This window comes from Ylistrum balloti, unplaced genomic scaffold, assembly GCF_031769215.1.
Source record: "Ylistrum balloti isolate Yb309-2 unplaced genomic scaffold, AGI_CSIRO_Ybal_v1 Utg369764, whole genome shotgun sequence".
Taxonomy (NCBI): domain Eukaryota; kingdom Metazoa; phylum Mollusca; class Bivalvia; order Pectinida; family Pectinidae; genus Ylistrum; species Ylistrum balloti.
In genome coordinates, this window is record NW_026781961.1 from 947,285 (window position 1) to 969,516 (window position 22,232).

A 22,232-nucleotide genomic window follows, 5' to 3' on the forward strand; every position below is an offset into this window, starting at 1 on the left:
ACTAGAGTTTGTCTGTACACTTCACACAGAACTAAAGTTTGTCTGTACACTTCACACAGAACTAGAGTTTGTCTGTACACTTCACACAGAACTAAAGTTTGTCTGTACACTTCACACAGAACTAAAGTTTGTCTGTACACTTCACACAGAACTAAAGTTTGTCTGTACACTTCACACAGAACTAAAGTTTGTCTGTACACTTCACACAGAACTAAAGTTTGTCTGTACACTTCACACAGAACTAAAGTTTGTCTGTACACTTCACACAGAACTAAAGTTTGTCTGTACACTTCACACAGAACTAGAGTTTGTCTGTACACTTCACACAGAACTAAAGTTTGTCTGTACACTTCACACAGAACTAGAGTTTGTCTGTACACTTCACACAGAACTAAAGTTTGTCTGTACACTTCACACAGAACAAGAGATACTCTCAAAACTTCACACAGAACTAAAGTTTGTCTGTACACTTCACACAGAACTAAAGTTTGTCTGTATACTTCACACAGAACTAAACTTTGTCTGTATACTTTACAAAGAACTAGAGTTTGTACACTTCACACAGAACTAATGTTTGTCTGTACACTTCACACAGAACTAAAGTTTGTCTGTACACTTAACACAGAACTAAAGTTTGTCTGTACACTTCACACAGAACTAAAGTTTGTCTGTACACTTCACACAGAACTAGAGTTTGTCTGTACACTTCACACAGAACTAAAGTTTGTCTGTACACTTAACACAGAACTAGAGTTTGTACACTTCACACAGAACTAGAGTTTGTCTGTACACTTCACACAGAACTAAAGTTTGTCGGTACACTTCACACAGAACTAAAGTTTGTCTGTACACTTCACACAGAACTAGAGTTTGTCTGTACACTTCACACAGAACTAAAGTTTGTCTGTACACTTCACACAGAACTAGAGTTTGTCTGTACACTTCACACAGAACTAAAGTTTGTCGGTACACTTCACACAGAACTAAAGTTTGTCTGTACACTTCACACAGAACTAAAGTTTGTCCGTATTCCATTTACAGGATCTGAAGGATGCCTTAAATTTTGGTCTATACAGTCCGCCAGTCAATGGCAGGGCAGGCAAATTCCTGGAAGAGGAGAGACTGCTCCGTCACTACCCCTTACAGGGACCAATCGGATTCCTAGAGGTAAGTCACTTGGTATACTGTTATTTTAAGGAGTGTCTTGTGAAGATCACAGAATACAAACAGTTACGACTTGGCTATCCTCTATCCATGTCATCTGTATGTAAAACTTTTGTTAGAATTTAAGTCTGATTTACAAGTCAGAGCTTTAGGACAGTAAACACACTTGTTCATGTCTAGCTTTATTCAAACGTAAATTTATAGTTATAATTTGCATTATTTCAAAGATCTTTATATATTGTTATGTTAAACATTATATAAAATTTACAGTTATGGTTAGACTGTGCACCATTTCTATCTAAATTATCATCTGTTTAGGAATTGAAATAATTTTATGTGTCTTTACAAGTTTAAATCTATCATCTGTTTAGGAAGTGAAATAATTTTATGTGTCTTTACAAGTTTAAATCTATCATTTGTTTAGGAAGTGAAATAATCTGATGTGTCTTTACAAATCTATTTCTGTTATTTCAGTTTAAATACAAAAGAAGAGTATATAAACTGATGAACTTAAATCCAAGAAAACTCAAGCAAATTAATACAAAGGTATGTACTGGTCCTCAAGTAATGGCACTTGAGCTTTAAATGTTTGGTGTAGTATGTCTATACATCACTCTAATGGTTGGATCAGGGTGTTATTGGTAATAATATCTTGATCTTAAAATATTGTTAAACAGTTAAGCTTTTCATAGCATCTTTATTTAGGTTATTTCATCTCCAATCATTATTAAGTGGTTGTCCTTTAAAGAGTTATATTGGGACATCCCAAATCATTATTAAGTGGTTGTCCTTTAAAGAGTTATATTGGGACATCTCCAGTCATTATTAAGTGGTTGTCCTTTAATGAGTTGTATTGGGACATCCCCAATCATTATTAAGTGGTTTTCCTTTAAAGAGTTATATTGGGACATCCCCAGTCATTATTAAGTGGTTGTCCTTTAAAGAGTTATATTGGGACATCTCCAGTCATTATTAAGTGGTTGTCCTTTAAAGAGTTATATTGGGACATCTCCAGTCATTATTAAGTGGTTGTCCTTTAAAGAGTTGTATTGGGACATCCCCAATCATTATTAAGTGGTTGTCCTTTAAAGAGTTATATTGGGACATCTCCAGTCATTATTAAGTGGTTGTCCTTTAAAGAGTTGTATTGGGACATCCCCAATCATTATTAAGTGGTTGTCCTTTAAAGAGTTATATTGGGACATCCCCAGTCATTATTAAGTGGTTGTCCTTTAAAGAGTTGTATTGGGACATCCCCAATCATTATTAAGTGGTTGTCCTTTAAAGAGTTATATTGGGACATCTTTAAAGAGTTATATTATTAAGTGGTTGTCCTTTAAAGAGTTGTATTGGGACATCTCCAGTCATTATTAAGTGGTTGTCCTTTAAAGAGTTGTATTGGGACATCCCCAATCATTATTAAGTGGTTGTCCTTTAAAGAGTTATATTGGGACATCCCCAATCATTATTAAGTGGCTGTCCTTTAAAGAGTTATATTAGGGCATCAAAGAGTTTTTTTTTGTGTTTTTTTTTGTGTTTGTGACATTTTGTATTGATCTGCTGTGAAATGTTTAACATAGTTTTATTGATTGTAAAATATCATTTGTTTTTGCTTTGTAGAGTAACTTTAAGCACTTCATTGACCATGTGAAAAACTGTAATGTTGAGAAAGTGACCAAACTGACCAATAAGGGGCTTGACCCCAACTTCCATGACTCCAGCACAGGTGGTAAGTTTATTAGGGGAAATGAGATGTCCAAGATATGTATAGTTTTCTTATCTAACCTATAAATGGTAAAACAGGATTAAATAATTAAATAGCCAGCATGGTTTCAAATGACTAATGAAAAACATTTCTACCAATCAGGAAACGTTTAAACATAGTAAATCTCCTTTCAACAGGTAAGTCAATTAAACCCTTTTTAAAAATTATATTTGATGAAGGGTTGAGTTAAATATTTCTGTGACAAGCTTAAGGTAGATTTACTGAAGATATCTGTAGTTGATAATCATCATTAGTCTGTCAAATAACCTGGCTGTGTTTTGCATAACCTTGTACGTGAGGGAGTAGAGAGTAAGCAGTATCTATTTTTGCTGTTGACAGAGACACCCTTGAGCCAGGCCATGATGTTAACCAAACAGAAGTGCAGGGAGCTTATTATCAGCCTAGTAGGTGGAGGGGCTCATCTCGACTATCGCACCAAGAAAGGCCTTACCCCACTACACCGGGCAGTCCTGGCTGGTAACACAGAGGCTGTCAAGGTAGGTTTAGGGTGTTGCAGTTAGTTAAAAGGGTATAACATCAGAGTGGGATGTCAGCTTGTGGCTTGTTTACTGGCGAGTACCACTAGAGGTACAGTCTATGTCCTCCCTACATTAACACTGGCCAGTGTGATGTCAGCTTGTGGCTTGTTTACTGGAGAGTACCACTAGAGGTACAGTCTATGTCCTCCCTACATTAACACTGGCCAGTGTGATGTCAGCTTGTGGCTTGTTTACTGGAGAGTACCACTAGAGGTACAGTCTATGTCTTCCCTACATTAACACTGGCCAGTGTGATGTCAGCTTGTGGCTTGTTTACTGGAGAGTACCACTAGAGGTACAGTCTATGTCCTCCCTACATTAACACTGGCCAGTGTGATGTCAGCTTGTGGCTTGTTTACTGGAGAGTACCACTAGAGGTACAGTCTATGTCCTCCCTACATTAACACTGGCCAGTGTGATGTCAGCTTGTGGCTTGTTTACTGGAGAGTACCACTAGAGGTACAGTCTATGTCCTCCCTACATTAACACTGGCCAGTGTGATGTCAGCTTGTGGCTTGTTTACTGGAGAGTACCACTAGAGGTACAGTCTATGTCCTCCCTACATTAACACTGGCCAGTGTGATGTCAGCTTGTGGCTTGTTTACTGGAGAGTACCACTAGAGGTACAGTCTATGTCCTCCCTACATTAACACTGGCCAGTGTGATGTCAGCTTGTGGCTTGTTTACTGGAGAGTACCACTAGAGGTACAGTCTATGTCCTCCCTACATTAACACTGGCCAGTGTGATGTCAGCTTGTGGCTTGTTTACTGGAGAGCATAATGTACCACTAGAGGTACAGTCTATGTCCTCCCTATATTAACACTGGCCAAGCTTGACAGATGATAAATAGCACCTGCAGCTCTCTTGTAAATACTGCATCACCTATCCCATGGAGAGATGACAAAAGGGTTGGTCCGGCAGGTCATTGGCTGTCAGCCATGACCTAAAGCTTCTGTTCAAAGTGAGGCTGAGTGATTCACAGTGGACTGACATGGTGGCAAGTCTATAACATTGGATATTTATAATGAATTCTCACAAATATTGTCATGTAAGTTGTAATATATTAACATTCAGGAAGGTGTATTGAACAAGTTAATTCATTAATTAACTTTTTAGAGATACAAGGTTCTTATCAATTCTTAAAGTTGTCTAGACATCATTCTTCCTAAAATAACAGTGTTCCAAGCACTGAAAACTGGCTTGTACTTAATTATGTTGTTTTGGTTTCAGACTCTGTTAGACCTGGGGGCGTCCCCTAACCTGAAGGACGCCCGAGGACTGACTCCCTTGTACTATTGTGCAGCCCATTCCTGTAATCCTATTTGTGTGGAGATGCTGCTGATGGAGAAGGCCATTATTGGGGCTACAGACGAACAGGGCTGGATGGAGATACACCAGGTAAGTGTTTTATTATCTATGTATGGCTGTTTACCTGTTCATCAGGCCTAATGGATAGCACACCTGTAATCAGCAAATATTGTTTATATGCAATCTTGTTAGATAAATTTTGGGAACTGTGACATTTCTACTCACTTCTGATGAATAATTTCAAATCAAGTATTGAATAATGTTTTAATATCAAGGTTATATATATGAAATAGATCTGTAATTCATCTCTATGTGTTATCTATATATGATTCGTATTGAAACGTCTTTTGTGATATAACAGGCCTGTCATAATGGTCTCGTCCAACACCTGGAGTACCTACTGTCTTATGGAGCAGATATGGACATCCAGAATGCCAATGGTAACACAGCCCTACATGTGTGTGCTATAAACAACCAGGTAAGATTTAGTTGTCAGATAAATCTGAAGGTTCCCTCAATGATTTACAATAAGGATCAGGTTGTCCAGTACCCGTATTTACTGGGTTTATCGCCCTGACAACAGCCAGGGTTATAATGCTTTGGCTTTTCCTGTAGTTGATGGCTACCTCTCTGAACAGCATGCTAGAGACTTTTCTTGTACCAATGCGCTTACTGTCCTGTACAGGTTTTGAAGTAAGAATCAGTGTATTGAACATACCAACCTCTCACCCTGAGAGTAGGTTTGTGTTGAGGTATACTGGAATCACCATGTCTTTCTTGTCTTCTCATCCAACTTTGAAGCATATTGCTGTCAAACTAAGATCTTCATTCTTACTGAAGATTAAGAATATATCCCAAAGAAGGGATGTTACATAAATTTTGACGAGTGTTTGGCTTTTCTCCAGGAGTCATGTGCGCGTGTGCTACTGTTTCGGGGTGCTAACAAGGAGATCGTCAACTTGAACCATCAGACGCCGTATCAGGCAGCCATTATCGCTCAGAGTCATGACCTGATACTGATGCTGGAGCAACACCGTAACGAGGATGTAGGTCAGTCACCATGGTAACCAGTTAAGCAGTGTATGATAAATACAATGATGTTGATATAAAGATACAAGTTAAAGGGTATACTTGTAATGTTTCAGTACTGATGTAACAGTACAATTAAAACTGCTCAGGTAACACATTACAGATGTAACTGTACAGTTAACACTGCTCGGGTAACATATTACAGATGTAACTGTACAATTAAAACTGCTCGGGTAACATATTACAGATGTAACTGTACAATGAAAACTGCTCGGGTAACACATTACAGATGTAACTGTACAATGAAAACTGCTCGGGTAACACATTACAGATGTAACTGTACAGATAACACTGCTCGGGTAACATATTACAGATGTAACTGTACAATTAAAACTGCTCGGGTAACATATTACAGATGTAACTGTACAATGAAAACTGCTCGGGTAACACATTACAGATGTAACTGTACAATGAAAACTGCTCGGGTAACATATTACAGATGTAACTGTACAATTGACACTGATCGGGTAACATATTACTGATGTAACAGTACAATTAAAACTGCTCGGGTAACATATTACAGATGTAACTGTACAGTTAACACTGCTCGGGTAACATATTACAGATGTAACTGTACAATTAAAACTGCTCGGGTAACATATTACAGATGTAACTGTACAATTAAAACTGCTCAGGTAACATATTACAGATGTAACTGTACAATGAAAACTGCTCGGGTAACATATTACAGATGTAACTGTACAATTGACACTGCTCGGGTAACATATTACAGATGTAACTGTACAATTAAAACTGCTCGGGTAACATATTACAGATGTAACTGTACAGTTAACACTGCTCGGGTAACATATTACAGATGTAACTGTACAATTAAAACTGCTCAGGTAACATATTACAGATGTAACTGTACAATGAAAACTGCTCGGGTAACATATTACAGATGTAACTGTACAATTGACACTGCACGGGTAACATATTACAGATGTAACTGTACAATTGACACTGCTCGGGTAACATATTACAGATGTAACTGTACAATTAAAACTGCTCGGGTAACACATTACAGATGTAACTGTACAATTAAAACTGCTCAGGTAACATATTACAGATGTAACTGTACAATGAAAACTGCTCGGGTAACAAATTACAGATGTAACTGTACAATTGACACTGATCGGGTAACATATAACAGATGTAACTGTACAATGAAAACTGCTCGGGTAACATATTACAGATGTAACTGTACAATGAAAACTGCTCGGGTAACATATTACAGATGTAACTGTACAATGAAAACTGCTCGGGTAACATATTACAGATGTAACTGTACAATTGACACTGCACGGGTAACATATTACAGATGTAACTGTACAATGAAAACTGCTCGGGTAACATATTACAGATGTAACTGTACAATTAAAACTGCTCGGGTAACACATTACAGATGTAACTGTACAATTAAAACTGCTCAGGTAACATATTACAGATGTAACTGTACAATGAAAACTGCTCGGGTAACAAATTACAGATGTAACTGTACAATTGACACTGATGGGTAACATATTACAGATGTAACTGTACAATGAAAACTGCTCGGGTAACATATTACAGATGTAACTGTACAATGAAAACTGCTCGGGTAACACATTACAGATGTAACTGTACAATGAAAACTGCTCGGGTAACACATTACAGATGTAACTGTACAATTGACACTGATCGGGTAACATATTACAGATGTAACTGTACAATGAAAACTGCTCGGGTAACATATTACAGATGTAACTGTACAATGAAAACTGCTCGGGTAACACATTACAGATGTAACTGTACAATGAAAACTGCTCGGGTAACACATTACAGATGTAACTGTACAATGAAAACTGCTCGGGTAACACATTACAGATGTAACTGTACAATGAAAACTGCTCGGGTAACACATTACAGATGTAACTGTACAATGAAAACTGCTCGGGTAACATATTACAGATGTAACTGTACAATGAAAGCTGCTCGGGTAACATATTACAGATGTAACTGTACAATGAAAACTGCTCGGGTAACACATTACAGATGTAACTGTACAATTAAAACTGCTCGGGTAACATATTACAGATGTAACTTTACAATGAAAACTGCTCGGGTAACATATTACAGATGTAACTGTACAATTGACACTGCTCGGGTAACATATTACAGATGTAACAGTACAATTGACACTGCACGGGTAACATTGTTATAAGGATTCCTGTCTCTGTAGTTTAACTCCACAAACAAACAAAATTCAGTACTAGAATGTGTAACAATAATGAGCTGTAAATGTACAGTTGTGATTTGTCGTATAACTTCCACTGCTTCCTTAATTAGTCACAACTTTGATTTCTATTGTTGATTTCAGTGCCTATCCGTGAGATGCCTCGCTATAGTAATCGGCGCCGTGACAATCCAGCATTACAGTCTATTTATGGGATGTCTCGTAGTCGTAGTGATCCGAGAATCAATGCTATTTCTATGATGGATGATAAATATATATCTACTTTCGCGTCTATGCATAACTTGGCGTACCTCAACAACAATCACCCAGACACGCCCTCTGGTGGTTATGAGACAGACTCGCCTCGTTCCATGTCGGTGTCTAGTGCCAGCTCTGGGATGGGTGAGTAACTGACAATATTTCTTTCTCCTTGTAGTTCTATCTTCTTTCAGTCATTTTGAAAATTGATAAATTGTATCAGGAGATTATTGTTTGGAACATGAAAACTTGTTTATAACATAAATAACGAATGGAAAAGATAAAAATATGACTATTAAAAATCTGACTATTACACTGTATAGAAATCAAGGTATAAGATAGCGCAACAACTGCTGAGGCCATGTTTGGAAAATATGTTAGAATGTCACACTTTTGGTGTGATCAACTGATACTATGGAACACTGATTGGATATAAGGTATGAGCTATAGAAGAGTTGTATTGGTATGCAATTCAGGCAAACAAAAAGCAGCAGCTTCCAAGGATGTTGTTACCATGGCTACATGTCAAGAGGTTAAAGGTAAAGGTCACAGGCATATACTCTTACTCAGCTTTGCTGTAAAGTGAAAAAGTTACCAGTGCTTCCCAGGCAGAGATTCTGGCTGCTTTAGAGATATAGCTGTATAATGGAATCGGTGATATTTTTGTGATTTTCATAGTGCTATCTGGGAATCAAATAGAGCTAACACTTGAGCTAACAGTTGCAGTAATGTAATTAATTACTAAAAACCTTCAGTCTCAAATTGCAAATTCATCAATGTGAAAATCCAAAAACATCCCACAAATGTAGCACTTTGCATTTCTAGCTTTGCCATAATTGCTGCTAGACATCATTTTCTGTATCAAAAAAAGCTGTAAATTATGTTAAGATTTCTGCAACAAATATGTCATCACAGGCTTGTATTGTATGTTATGATAAGTAAGGATGAGACATGTGCTGCTTCCTCAACACAGGTATTCCTGAACATGGCTCAAGTGACTTTCGCCCTCAGTCATATTGGTCACTACTACAGTGCCCTCACCCTCAACACACCCAATTCTCCCCCAGCTCCAAAGTGCCTCAGCGCAGTCACAGTATGGTTCAGTATGTGACTAGTCCAAAGACGGCCAACCCTTCATTATCAGCAGACCTCCACAACCACAGTGATCTTTCAGCCATTTGCGACAAATGCCACCGCCTTAGTGTACCCCAGGAGGGTCGGTCACATCGCCATAGCATGTACAGCCACTACACGTCGCCACGTGGCCTAAGCAGGTGCCCATCACTACAAGAGGAGATGATGTATGGCCAAAGTATACAGCATGCTGACCACAGCTTGGAGAGAAATGTGGAGGACACACATATAAACAGACGGCCTAGAAGACTGTCACTTTTCAGTAACCACAGTGCCACCATGTGCAATCACCCTAGTCCCTCTTCTTCCAGTGGCAGTATTGGGGCCACTATATCAAGTGGCAGCAATACCACAATATCAAGTGGCATCACAGTTAGGATAAACGGTGACACTGAACACAGTACCCAAGAGGAAAGAAGTATTCCAACAACTACCTCACAACAATCCAGTCGGTCATTGAGTGTACCACACAGCGCAGTGACAGTACAGAACAGTAGTAGAGGCAGGAATGTGTTCAGTTTGTCAGCCCTCCCTATGTACAAGGAGTCCCAGCCACAGGGACCCATGATTAACCTCACCAATCCCAACAGTCTCCATGTGTGTGTCAAGTCGTACGAGGCAGTCAACCCTGTAGAGCTGACTCTCATCAAGGGAGAAATCATTGAAGGTCTACTTTTATATTTTGCATTGTGGTTTTTTTCAGCATGTTTCTATTTTCTTCAGTTTGGTCAGTTATTTGGATTTTTTGTTGAGAATTTTTACAAGCATGGAAATAACTGGTCCAGGCTGGCATGCAGGTTTATGATGAGGAATTAACACGACACAACCCTAACACTAAGGAAATGTTTACCTGTATAAACAGCCCTCTTAATCAGTCTGCTTCCTTACTACAGGAATGATATGATTGGTATCTGCTATATATATAACCAGCTTTCTATCAGCCAGGCTTGTTTTCAGGGTGATGTTGTGTTCCTCTCATTGACACTGTCCAGGCTGTCATTTTACAGGGTAGAGGTTTCATTGTTTGATAATTAAATTGTTTCTTTAGTCTCTTGTCTATCATTCATCTTTGTTCAGTATCTTTGTGTTTGCTGTCCATTCACTTTGGCAGGCTTTAAATTATAGCCAGATATATAATTCAGTGGAGGCAACTCCATTCTGTCACATCATGAACACTTCCTTTTTACAATTGATGGCTTTTTTCACATTATTTTAGTTTACTGGAACACATCACTAGATAATATGAATGATTTTATATAAAATTGCACTGCTTAGATACCTGTAATGAGATATACAGTACGCTTCAACACACATAATATATATTTTCAGTGTATTCAAATTACACACATTAGGGACATATATAGCAGATTTATAGTTTCAAACATCTGTCTGTATAAATCTAGCTCTGTAACCGTACTTTATCTTGATTTTATCACCCCTTACAAATGAGATGAATTTTCAGAAATGTCTTGTTTATTCTATATATAATTTCATCAATTATCAGTTGTTAGTGATAAAGCAATGTGCTAAATGTGCTTCAATCAGTAAAGAATAATGACATCATAATTATGTGTTAATGACAATGTGATCTTTATATAACAGATAACCAATGTGACCTTTATATAACACAATGTGATCTTCATATAACGGAGAACCAGCGTGACCTTTATATAACGGAGAACCAGCGTGACCTTTATATAACAGATAACCAACATGACCTTTATATAACAGATAACCAGCGTGACCTTTATATAACGGATAACCAGCGTGACCTTTATATAACGGAGAACCAGCGTGACCTTTATATAACAGATAACCAACATGACCTTTATATAACGGAGAACCAGCGTGACCTTTATATAACGGATAACCAGCGTGACCTTTATATAACGGAGAACCAGCGTGACCTTTATATAACGGAGAACCAGCGTGACCTTTATATAACAGATAACCAACATGACCTTTATATAACAGATAACCAGCGTGACCTTTATATAACGGATAACCAGCGTGACCTTTATATAACGGATAACCAGCGTGACCTTTATATAACGGATAACCAGCGTGACCTTTATATAACAGATAACCAGCATGACCTTTATATAACGGATAACCAGCGTGACCTTTATATAACAGATAACCAACATGACCTTTATATAACAGATAACCAACATGACCTTTATATAACAGATAACCAGCATGACCTTTATATAATGGAGAACCAGCGTGACCTTTATATAACAGATAACCAACATGACCTTTATATAACAGATAACCAGCATGACCTTTATATAATGGAGAACCAGCGTGACCTTTAGATAACAGATAACCAGCGTGACCTTTATATAACGGAGAACCAACATGACCTTTATATTACGGAGAACCAGCATGACCTTTATATAATGGATAACCAGCGTGACCTTTATATAGCAGATAACCAGTGTGGCCTTTATATAACAGATAACCAACATGACCTTTATGTAACGGAGAACCAGCATGACCTTTATATAACAGATAACCAACATGACCTTTATGTAACGGAGAACCAGCGTGACCTTTATATAACAGATAACCAACATGACCTTTATGTAACGGAGAACCAGCGTGACCTTTTATAACAGATAACCAACTTATGCATAATTTAAAATCTCCTGCTGCTTACTGGTTAGCTTTGTATTGTTACTAAAAAAAGCCAAGGTGGTATATCTAATTTACCTTAATGACTGTATATCTAATTTAACTTTACAACTGTATACCTAATTTACCTTTACAACTGTATACCTAATTTACCTTAACGACTGTATACCTAATTTACCTTAACGACTGTCTACCTAATTTACCTTTACAACTGTATACCTAATTTACCTTAACGACTGTATACCTAATTTACCTGTATACCTAATTTACCTTAACGACTGTATACCTAATTTACCTTAATGACTGTATACCCAATTTACCTTAACGACTGTATACCTAATTTACCTTAACGACTGTATACCTAATTTACCTTAATGACTGTATACCTAATTTACCTTAATGACTGTATACCCAATTTACCTTAACGACTGTATACCTAATTTACTAAATTTAACACTATCAGTCTTCTAACACTCAATTACAAAAAGTAATTTTCTTTTTGGTGTTGATGTTTTGAGATGACTATCATTCAGTACTAAGACACTTTTGTGCGTCAGGTTTGATTTAACATATGCTATGGAATGATAAAAATTTGTTTGCAGAGCATAACCTGTATGCTGGCTATAATCATACTCAAGCTTTCATGTCTATTTTGCAATTATCTGTACTGTATGTTATATATTTGTACTAAATTGATCAATCAGCTATTTTATTGAAGTTTCACACAATATTTATATATATACCTTGTATTCTGAGAAAATTATAATTTACAGTGTCTGATTCATACATAAAAATATAATAGAATGGGAAAGACTTCTGATTAGTAAAGCATTAACACTTTCTATCAAATCTTCACACATTTATACATTGGTTTGCTGCCTCAGTATGTCTACATGGTTACCTACATGGTAACACATTGTAAAGCATCTCAAGTTATGATACGAAAGCTTTTATGCTTTACTAGAAAGACACTTAGAAGTTTCTTCAATTTTATTATTCAGATTTATATATATATATATATGTAAACACTGATAAATACTAGCTGTAACCTACTGTTCAGTTAGGGAGAGCTTCTCTTTAGCTCAATCGCTGGAGTGTCAGACTAGTAAACCAGAATCCCAGAACTTGAATCCTAGCAGAAGCATTGAAAGAATCAATGATATCTGTAACAAATATATTCTGTATGTTATGTGCAAGTAAAATACAAAGGAACGTCCTAAATTAAACCTTTATGGTACAACCAGATTTATCTAATAATGCACTAATTTTACTTGTGTATTATCTGTTTGGTACAGATGGTACAAGACTATTTTCATTAATTTGACTTAAGGTGTAAATAACCTTCAGAATGCAATTTAATCTTTAAGATAACTATAGTTAAACAATACCATATGATATGTATGTTATCGACAAATACTTTTTCTGTAGTTCTGTATTTGTTTCAATGTTCAAAACTAGAAGTTTTATTTAATGGTAAAAACTGTTGTAGTTAGTAAGTGTGATATGTAATGTTATGTGGTGATATTGGTGACTGATCACAACTCACTTTTATAGTACTACCACCCATACAAGGTAAACTGTGGTTTATTTTATAATTGATTTAACAGTATTACATACATGTTCTTACAATATCACTGATTCTGATTAATGAGAAACATTTGATTTGAAGTGGTGAGAGGAGAGTGATAATTTATGTAGTAGAACAGTGTTGTCAGTCCCTGTCAGTAAGATTTATAATATAGATTATGTAACACAGAACTTTGTCCTAACAGTTTATAAACACATGTCTACAATAAACCTCAGCAGATATTTGGTATAGATATAAACAGTGTTGAATTGTAATGAGGGAACATACAGCCCTAGCCACCCTATATGTTACTGTGATTTGTGTAAGGTGGCCTACTTCTGATCTCAGAAAGTTTCTGTTTCCAGTGACCGGTGTGAGTGACCAGGGCTATTGGGAAGGTCGCAACATGAACGGTCAAGAGGGTTGGTTTCCTAGCGACAACATACAGGAAGTGCGACTACGACGCAGAGGTAATTTATTTCTATCAGTTCTGAAAAAAATATCAATGACACATAAATAAAGACATGCATGTTGTTTGATAAGTAATCATGCTGGTGTTGTTTGGGATGGAAGGATTTGGGGGATATAAATTAGTACACACATCAGGATCCATTTCAAACCATTGTCAGGGGTTTTGATCAGAATTGATAGGACAAGTGGGAGGTAATCATGGATGAGTTCTTGTTTAAGGGTTTGAAGGTGAAGGTCACCATTACTATTTATAGAAAACGATCAAATTAATTTGCATGAAAGCTGGGGAGTTCATGAGATGTTTATAATTTTTACTTGAAATATATGTACACAATGGAATATGTATACTGTTTGTATAGTGATATAGGTGTATATAGCACTGTCTGCTTGTGATCAATTTCAATGTTATAAAAGTTAACATCAGTGAGAGATATTCCATTTTATTGATTATATATACTAACATATGTTGGGGTTGTGAAATATTTGTAAATATTTATACTTATCTAGGACAATTTACACCTAATGTTACCTAATTTTCTATAAAATGATATTGTAAATATGAATTCAGTTCACTTTGTTACTGTTCATACTGAAATGAGAGTCGGCAATCTTGTTTTTTTAATCTAACAGAAATCACCCTATAGACACTTTTATCTTATCCCCGAATGTTTGATTTTCAGTGCAGCCTTTAGTTTCTTTCAGTTTGTTTAGTTTAGTTTTTCTGTAAAGCAATATTTGACCTTTCTATGTATTTGACAGCTGGGTCCTTGGGAGATATCATGAAAGTTTCCAGAGACAACGCCCTCAATAGGAATACCTTAGCCACACTGGTCCAGCCTTACAGGTAAGTTATACTGTTTAATACTAATGGTGGATTGGTGAAAACTGTGTAATTAATGAAACTGTGGACAAAATTGTCTTGTATCCTGATAAGGTATTGAACAGATTGATTCCAGTGTGGTGCAGTGGAGATAAATCTAGATCTAGGCTGTTGCTGTAAGGGGAGATAACTCTGACAGTTCTATTGTGTTGTAGTCACAGAGAACAAATTCACTGTGGACATATCTGACATAATGAACAAGGTGTTTAAATCTAGAATTCTCAGAAATCTTTGTCTTAGCTGAGGAGTCGACCATTAAAATCTAAGACTGGAGGTTACAGACAAGGTTGTTGCCATGACATTTTTACTGTGTGAATGAAATTTTTTAGTATGAATGTCATTTTTTATCGGCAACTTATTTAATAATATCTCTTGTCAGATGTCCTTAATATAGAAAATATGTGAATTGAATAATTTTATTCAGTAAAATGATTTCTTTTGTTGTTTATCAGTCAAGCTTCAATTTCCTGTTTTGATTTCACCTTAGTGTTTGAGATAATGTATAATCTTGATCAGGATACTGGGTGATTTTACAGATATCATTGATGTATACTTTCCTGTTATTTCACTGATGTCACAGTCAGCTTTTTAACATGTATTCTACTTCAGTACTGAAGCTACCTCTTGTTATTAAAATGGTCTGAATGTTCTCAAACATTTAAGGTTTAGCATTAAAAGAATTGAGACAGACTTTGATATACAGGACCTATACATATATTATTGTCATGTGAGTTGTGACCTTGGCACTGTTTTATAAGTAGACTGACAGTATTGTTATATCTTCAGTGTGCAGTCATTCACAGAAACCATCATTTAGTTCCTGAAAGTACTATATAACAATTAAAAACATGGAGGGTAATGGGCTTTAGTCTGTGACCAAAGCTTATACAAGCAGCTTTTTATGCCCTGGAGATGAAGTATAATCTCGGAGCCAAAATATTTGTTCTGTAGATGTGATCTCCAGTAAAAAGTTTAAATATGGATAGTGTTTGGACTTATGCCAGACAACTTGCTATCTAGGTCAGATTGATGTTTTACCTTAAGGGCAAATTGATGGTATGTATAGGCAAAGAAGTAATACACCTGATTGAAAATGTACAACATATTGATGAGTAGGCCTGGGGATACATGTGGGATAATTCAATTTCAGGAAATGTTAACAAACAACTGGTAGAATGTCATCTTATAACATGACTTTAATACAGGCACAATCTTATAAAACGAGATACAGGTGGTCTCACTTGTGTAGTGACAATATATAATCATATGGTGCTCCTTATGCAATATCAAATTATAATATATCAACAACTTTGTCGTTGGCATACAAAGTCATGTTGTTGGAATATAACGTCTTGGGTTTGTCATTGAGATAAGAAGCCATGGATTTGTTGTTGGAATATAAAGTCTTGGACTCATCATTGCGATATGAAGTTAAATATTAGTCATTGGAAAATATGAGTTTATGGATTTGTCATTAAGATATGAAGCCTTGGGTTCATTGTTGGGATATTAAATTTCAGGTTTGTGGTTGGGATATTAAATTTCAGGTTTGTGGTTGGGATATTAAATTTCAGGTTTGTGGTTGGGATATTAAATTTCTGGTTTGTGGTTGGGATATTAAATTTCTGGTTTGTGGTTGGGATGTAAAGTTTCAGGTTTGTGGTTGGGATATTAAATTTCTGGTTTGTGGTTGGGATATTAAATTTCTGGTTTGTGGTTGGGATGTAAAGTTTCAGGTTTGTGGTTGGGATATTAAATTTCTGGTTTGTGGTTGGGATATTAAATTTCTGGTTTGTGGTTGGGATGTAAAGTTTCAGGTTTGTTGTTGGGATATTAAGTTTCAGGTTTGTGGTTGGGATATTAAGTTTCAGGTTTGTTTTTGGGATATTAAGTTTCTGGTTTGTTGTTGGGATATTGAGTTTCTGGTTTGTTTTTGGGATATTAAGTTTCTGGTTTGTTGTTGGGATATTAAATTTCTGGTCAGTGGTTGGGATATTAAGTTTCAGGTTTGTGGTTGGGATATTAAGTTTCAGGTTTGTTGTTGGGATATTAAATTTCAGGTTTGTGGTTGGGATATTAAGTTTCAGGTTTGTGGTTGGGATATTAAGTTTCAGGTTTGTGGTTGGGATATTAAGTTTCAGGTTTGTGGTTGGGATATTAAGTTTCTGGTTTGTTGTTGGGATATTGAGTTTCTGGTTTGTGGTTGGGATATTAAATTTCTGGTTTGTTGTTGGGATATTAAATTTCTGGTCAGTGGTTGGGATATTAAGTTTCAGGTTTGTGGTTGGGATATTAAATTTCTGGTTTGTGGTTGGGATATTAAATTTCAGGTTTGTGGTTGGGATATTAAATTTCAGGTTTGTGGTTGGGATATTAAATTTCTGGTTTGTGGTTGGGATATTAAATTAAAATTCAGGTTTGTGGTTGGGATATTAAATTTCTGGTTTGTGGTTAGGATATTAAATTTCAGGTTTGTGGTTGGGATATTAAATTTCAGGTTTGTGGTTGGGATATTAAGTTTCAGGTTTGTGGTTGGGATATTAAATTTCAGGTTTGTGGTTGGGATATTAAATTTCTGGTTTGTGGTTGGGATATTAAGTTTTGCAATTGTTGTTAGGATATGAAGTCATGGATTTGATGTTGGTGAGTTTTGTCTAAAATATGAAAAGTTTGTTAATACCAATATTATTGTTAGTCTGACTTTGGAGAAAGTGTCAACTGCTTCCCTATGTCCAGTTGCTTAATTGTTTATATTGGTGGCAAGTGACACAGGTGATCAGCTCACCTGGTGACATGGACACAGGTAACCTCGTTAATAAGCTGATACAGGTCAGATTAGTATTGATTTGATATGAAGGACTTAGCTATCTGCCCGTTAGTCGTGTGTGTCTGTCGTGGTAACATAATTATGGTTTATTGAATCAAGGCTTGGTGGAGTATAATCTGATTATAATAAGAAGACTGAGGATTATCTCCGACCTAGATAAATAAACACATGTTAAATTATCACTTTATGTAACTAGTCTTTGATCACTTAATTGATTAAAACATATGTGAATAACAGGGTTATAATTCTGCTGTCTTTACCAGTGTGTTGTAGAGGTGACAGGGTTATAATTCTGCTGCCTTTACCAGTGTGTTGTAGAGGTGACAGGGTTATAATTCTGCTGTCTTTACCAGTGTGTTGTAGAGGTGACAGGGATATAATTCTGCTGTCTTTACCAGTGTATTGTAGAGGTGACAGGGTTATAATTCTGTTGTCTTTAACCGTGTAATTATACTGTCTTTACCAGTGTGTTGTAGAGGTGACAGGGTTATAATTCTGCTGTCTTTACCAGTGTGTTGTAGAGGTGACAGGGTTATAATTCTGCTGTCTTTACCAGTGTGTTGTAGAGGTGACAGGGATATAATTCTGTTGTCTTTACCAGTGTGTTGTAGAGGTGACAGGGTTATAATTCTGCTGTCTTTACCAGTGTGTTGTAGAGGTGACAGGGTTATAATTCTGCTGTCTTTACCAGTGTGTTGTAGAGGTGACAGGGATATAATTCTGTTGTCTTTACCAGTGTGTTGTAGAGGTGACAGGGATATAATTCTGTTGTCTTTACCAGTGTGTTGTAGAGGTGACAGGGTTATAATTCTGCTGTCTTTACCAGTGTGTTGTGGAGGTGACAGGGATATAATTCTGCTGTCTTTACCAGTGTGTTGTAGAGGTGACAGGGTTATAATTCTGCTGTCTTTACCAGTGTGTTGTAGAGGTGACAGGGTTATAATTCTGCTGTCTTTACCAGTGTGTTGTAGAGGTGACAGGGTTATAATTCTGCTGTCTTTACCAGTGTGTTGTAGAGGTGACAGGGTTATAATTCTGCTGTCTTTACCAGTGTGTTGTAGAGGTGACAGGGATATAATTCTGCTGTCTTTACCAGTGTGTGTGTTGTAGTCTTTACCAGTGTGTTGTAGAGGTGACAGGGTTATAATTCTGCTGTCTTTACCAGTGTGTTGTAGAGGTGACAGGGTTATAATTCTGCTGTCTTTACCAGTGTGTTGTAGAGGTGACAGGGTTATAATTCTGCTGTCTTTACCAGTGTGTTGTAGAGGTGACAGGGTTATAATTCTGCTGTCTTTACCAGTGTGTTGTAGAGGTGACAGGGTTATAATTCTGCTGTCTTTACCAGTGTGTTGTAGAGGTGACAGGGATATAATTCTGCTGTCTTTACCAGTGTGTTGTAGAAGTGACAGGGTTATAATTCTGCTGTCTTTACCAGTGTGTTGTAGAGGTGACAGGGTTATAATTCTGTTGTCTTTACCAGTGTGTTGTAGAGGTGACAGGGTTATAATTCTGCTGTCTTTACTAGTGTGTTGTAGAGATGACAGGGTTATAATTCTGCTGTCTTTACCAGTGTGTTGTAGAGGTGACAGGGATATAATTCTGTTGTCTTTACTAGTGTGTTGTAGAGATGACAGGGATATAATTCTGCTGTCTTTACCAGTGTGTTGTAGAGGTGACAGGGTTATAATTCTGCTGTCTTTACCAGTGTGTTGTAGAGGTGACAGGGATATAATTCTGTTGTCTTTACTAGTGTGTTGTAGAGATGACAGGGTTATAATTCTGCTGTCTTTACCAGTGTGTTGTAGAGACAGTTATAATTCTGCTGTCTTTACCAGTGTGTTGTAGAGGTGACAGGGATATAATTCTGCTGTCTTTACCAGTGTGTTGTAGAGGTGACAGGGTTATAATTCTGCTGTCTTTACCAGTGTGTTGTAGAGGTGACAGGGTTATAATTCTGCTGTCTTTACCAGTGTGTTGTAGAGGTGACAGGGATATAATTCTGCTGTCTTTACCAGTGTGTTGTAGAGGTGACAGGGTTATAATTCTGCTGTCTTTACCAGTGTGTTGTAGAGGTGACAGGGTTATAATTCTGCTGTCTTTACCAGTGTGTTGTAGAGGTGACAGGGATATAATTCTGCTGTCTTTACCAGTGTGTTGTAGAGGTGACAGGGTTATAATTCTGCTGTCTTTACTAGTGTGTTGTAGAGATGACAGGGTTATAATTCTGAGTTTTAACTCCTGAAGGGAAGAAAATTGATTATTTTTACATTAATCTCGGTGTATGTTTTTAATCTTAATATAATTGCTGTAAGCTGTTACATAACCATTGGCTAGAGATTTCTACCCTGTGCTGATGTAATTCTGAATCTACTTTCAATAAAATGGCTCCAGACTGATCCATTAATATAGAAAAGGATATAGCATTATCTGTAATATAAGTAACAGAATGACATATTGCTTGACAAGCTGAAAAGATATATGTAATTCTACAGATATTCATTACTTACTGTATAAACATTTTCCTGGATACTTAACGTGTCACACAAGCCCTTTAACTGTGCGTTGTTCATCAGTATTTACTTAAGATAAGAGTGAAGTTTGCCAGATACATATTCCATGGTAAATATTTTACTAAGTACTTTCACAGCCAGACAGTTTAGAAAAGAATTGAACTTTATGTCAAAGACTCCTCCACAATTCCACTTTCTCCAGTGAAACTGATTAATTATGTATAAATGCAATTTTACCTGTCTAGATACCTGGTATTATTGTTCACCTGTTGAGATTTCCTGACCATTTAGTGTGGTACATAAAACATATGTCAAAGTAGAATCACAAAACAATGCGATCATGCATGTTTAATGATGGTGAATGGAGGAGAGGATTTGGACCATACATCACCAGAGGGCTGGCAGGGCAGATTCAACATCCCACCAACAATATTCTTTTGATGATACCTTGTGAGAGGCAATATAATCATACCTGGAGACTGAATGTTTTATTGATTTTTACTGTTAACCCATGAAAAGTGGGAGGCTTATACCAGCCCGGGCAGACTTTCTTTGTCAATGGCATGGTCGTAGTGTTATTTTCTTGGTTCAGTGTGTGTATTGGTGTTCAATGTCTTGGAAAACTAATGAAGAAAACATTAAGTAGATGTGATATAGATTAACTGAAAGCCAAGACATTTTGTACACAACACGAAAAGCACAGCTAAGCCAATCTGCATGTGTATCGGTCAAACACGGATGAATGATGGTAAAAATTTGCCTCGTAAAATTTAATTTGGATATTCACAACAGAAACATCACTGTGTGTTGTAAAGGTATATTGGAACTGAGCCATTTCTGCCGTCCAAGCACTCTGGTATAACTCTCAAGAGCCTAGGACAAGTCCGAACGAGACCTTTTGGGGGAAATAATATACACAGGTCGGAGGAAGTATTTGGGTCTTTGTCACAGAAACAATAGTGAGGTATGTGGTGATAATGCCTGGTGATTAACAGGTCAGGATTACCCCACTACAATTTACACCTGATACTTGGGGACAGTACGAGGAGGATCATCATGCAGGTATTGATTAGTGCAGAGTGAAAATGGAGGCATTATTGATTCCTGACAGTGACTGATGTGTCGGAGTTACACCTGGTGAAATTGACATTAGACGTTAGATGGCGAACAGGAGTGGACAGAGAGGGTGTATCATGTTTATTTTTATTTCTGTGATATAACGGAGTGCGAGAAAAAGGGCGGTGTCCTGTTATATACATCTGGCCACCTCCCACACTACACACATGTGAGTAACGATAACATAGGTGGGTCATAGGTAAACAAACCTGTTAGGTCATTTAACTGTATACAGGATACTCCACATTTAAATTCATCACAGGGAGGAGGTACTGATTCCTTGTTTAATATGTGTTCATTTATAGCTGATTTGTAAGATATATCTTTAATTAGATACTTGTTTCTGTAAAATTTCATATTTAAGAGGGGATTATTTTTAAAAGGTAATATATGTGCAGAGCAGTATATGATACATATTCAAGAAAAAACAAATGTTTTAGAAATTCAAATATTTACTTTTGTTATTGGACTAAATCTGTATAAGTTTAACATAGCTTCGCACCAATAAACATGTTAAAATTTGAATGTTTAATCTTAAATATTCAATATCCAAGTTATCCAGGTGTAAACTTTTCATATTAAATATGTAAGTCAATAGCATGAACAATTTTTTCTAAAAATAAACATAGAAAACATGATTCTTCATTTAAGATAGAATACTTAAACAGTAGTGATTAATAATGTGTGTGAGGAGTGCCACATTTAAACGTGTTGTGTTACTGTTTGTTACAGACTTGGATTATCACAAGTC

General features: G+C 36.6%; 1 protein-coding gene across 1 annotated transcript in view; it reads left to right on the plus strand.

Annotated features, from left to right (window-relative positions):
* LOC132543787 (SH3 and multiple ankyrin repeat domains protein 1-like) overlaps positions 1-22,232 on the plus strand; it is a 69,190-nt gene that overhangs the window by 3,249 nt on the left and 43,709 nt on the right. The window contains exons 3-13 of the mRNA XM_060207311.1: positions 1,042-1,167; positions 1,639-1,710; positions 2,785-2,893; positions 3,269-3,426; positions 4,700-4,867; positions 5,139-5,255; positions 5,683-5,827; positions 8,226-8,483; positions 8,816-8,878; positions 14,043-14,147; positions 14,908-14,992. Of these exons, the coding sequence (XP_060063294.1) occupies positions 1,042-1,167; positions 1,639-1,710; positions 2,785-2,893; positions 3,269-3,426; positions 4,700-4,867; positions 5,139-5,255; positions 5,683-5,827; positions 8,226-8,483; positions 8,816-8,878; positions 14,043-14,147; positions 14,908-14,992 (1,406 nt within the window). The remainder of the gene's footprint in view (positions 1-1,041; positions 1,168-1,638; positions 1,711-2,784; positions 2,894-3,268; positions 3,427-4,699; positions 4,868-5,138; positions 5,256-5,682; positions 5,828-8,225; positions 8,484-8,815; positions 8,879-14,042; positions 14,148-14,907; positions 14,993-22,232) is intronic.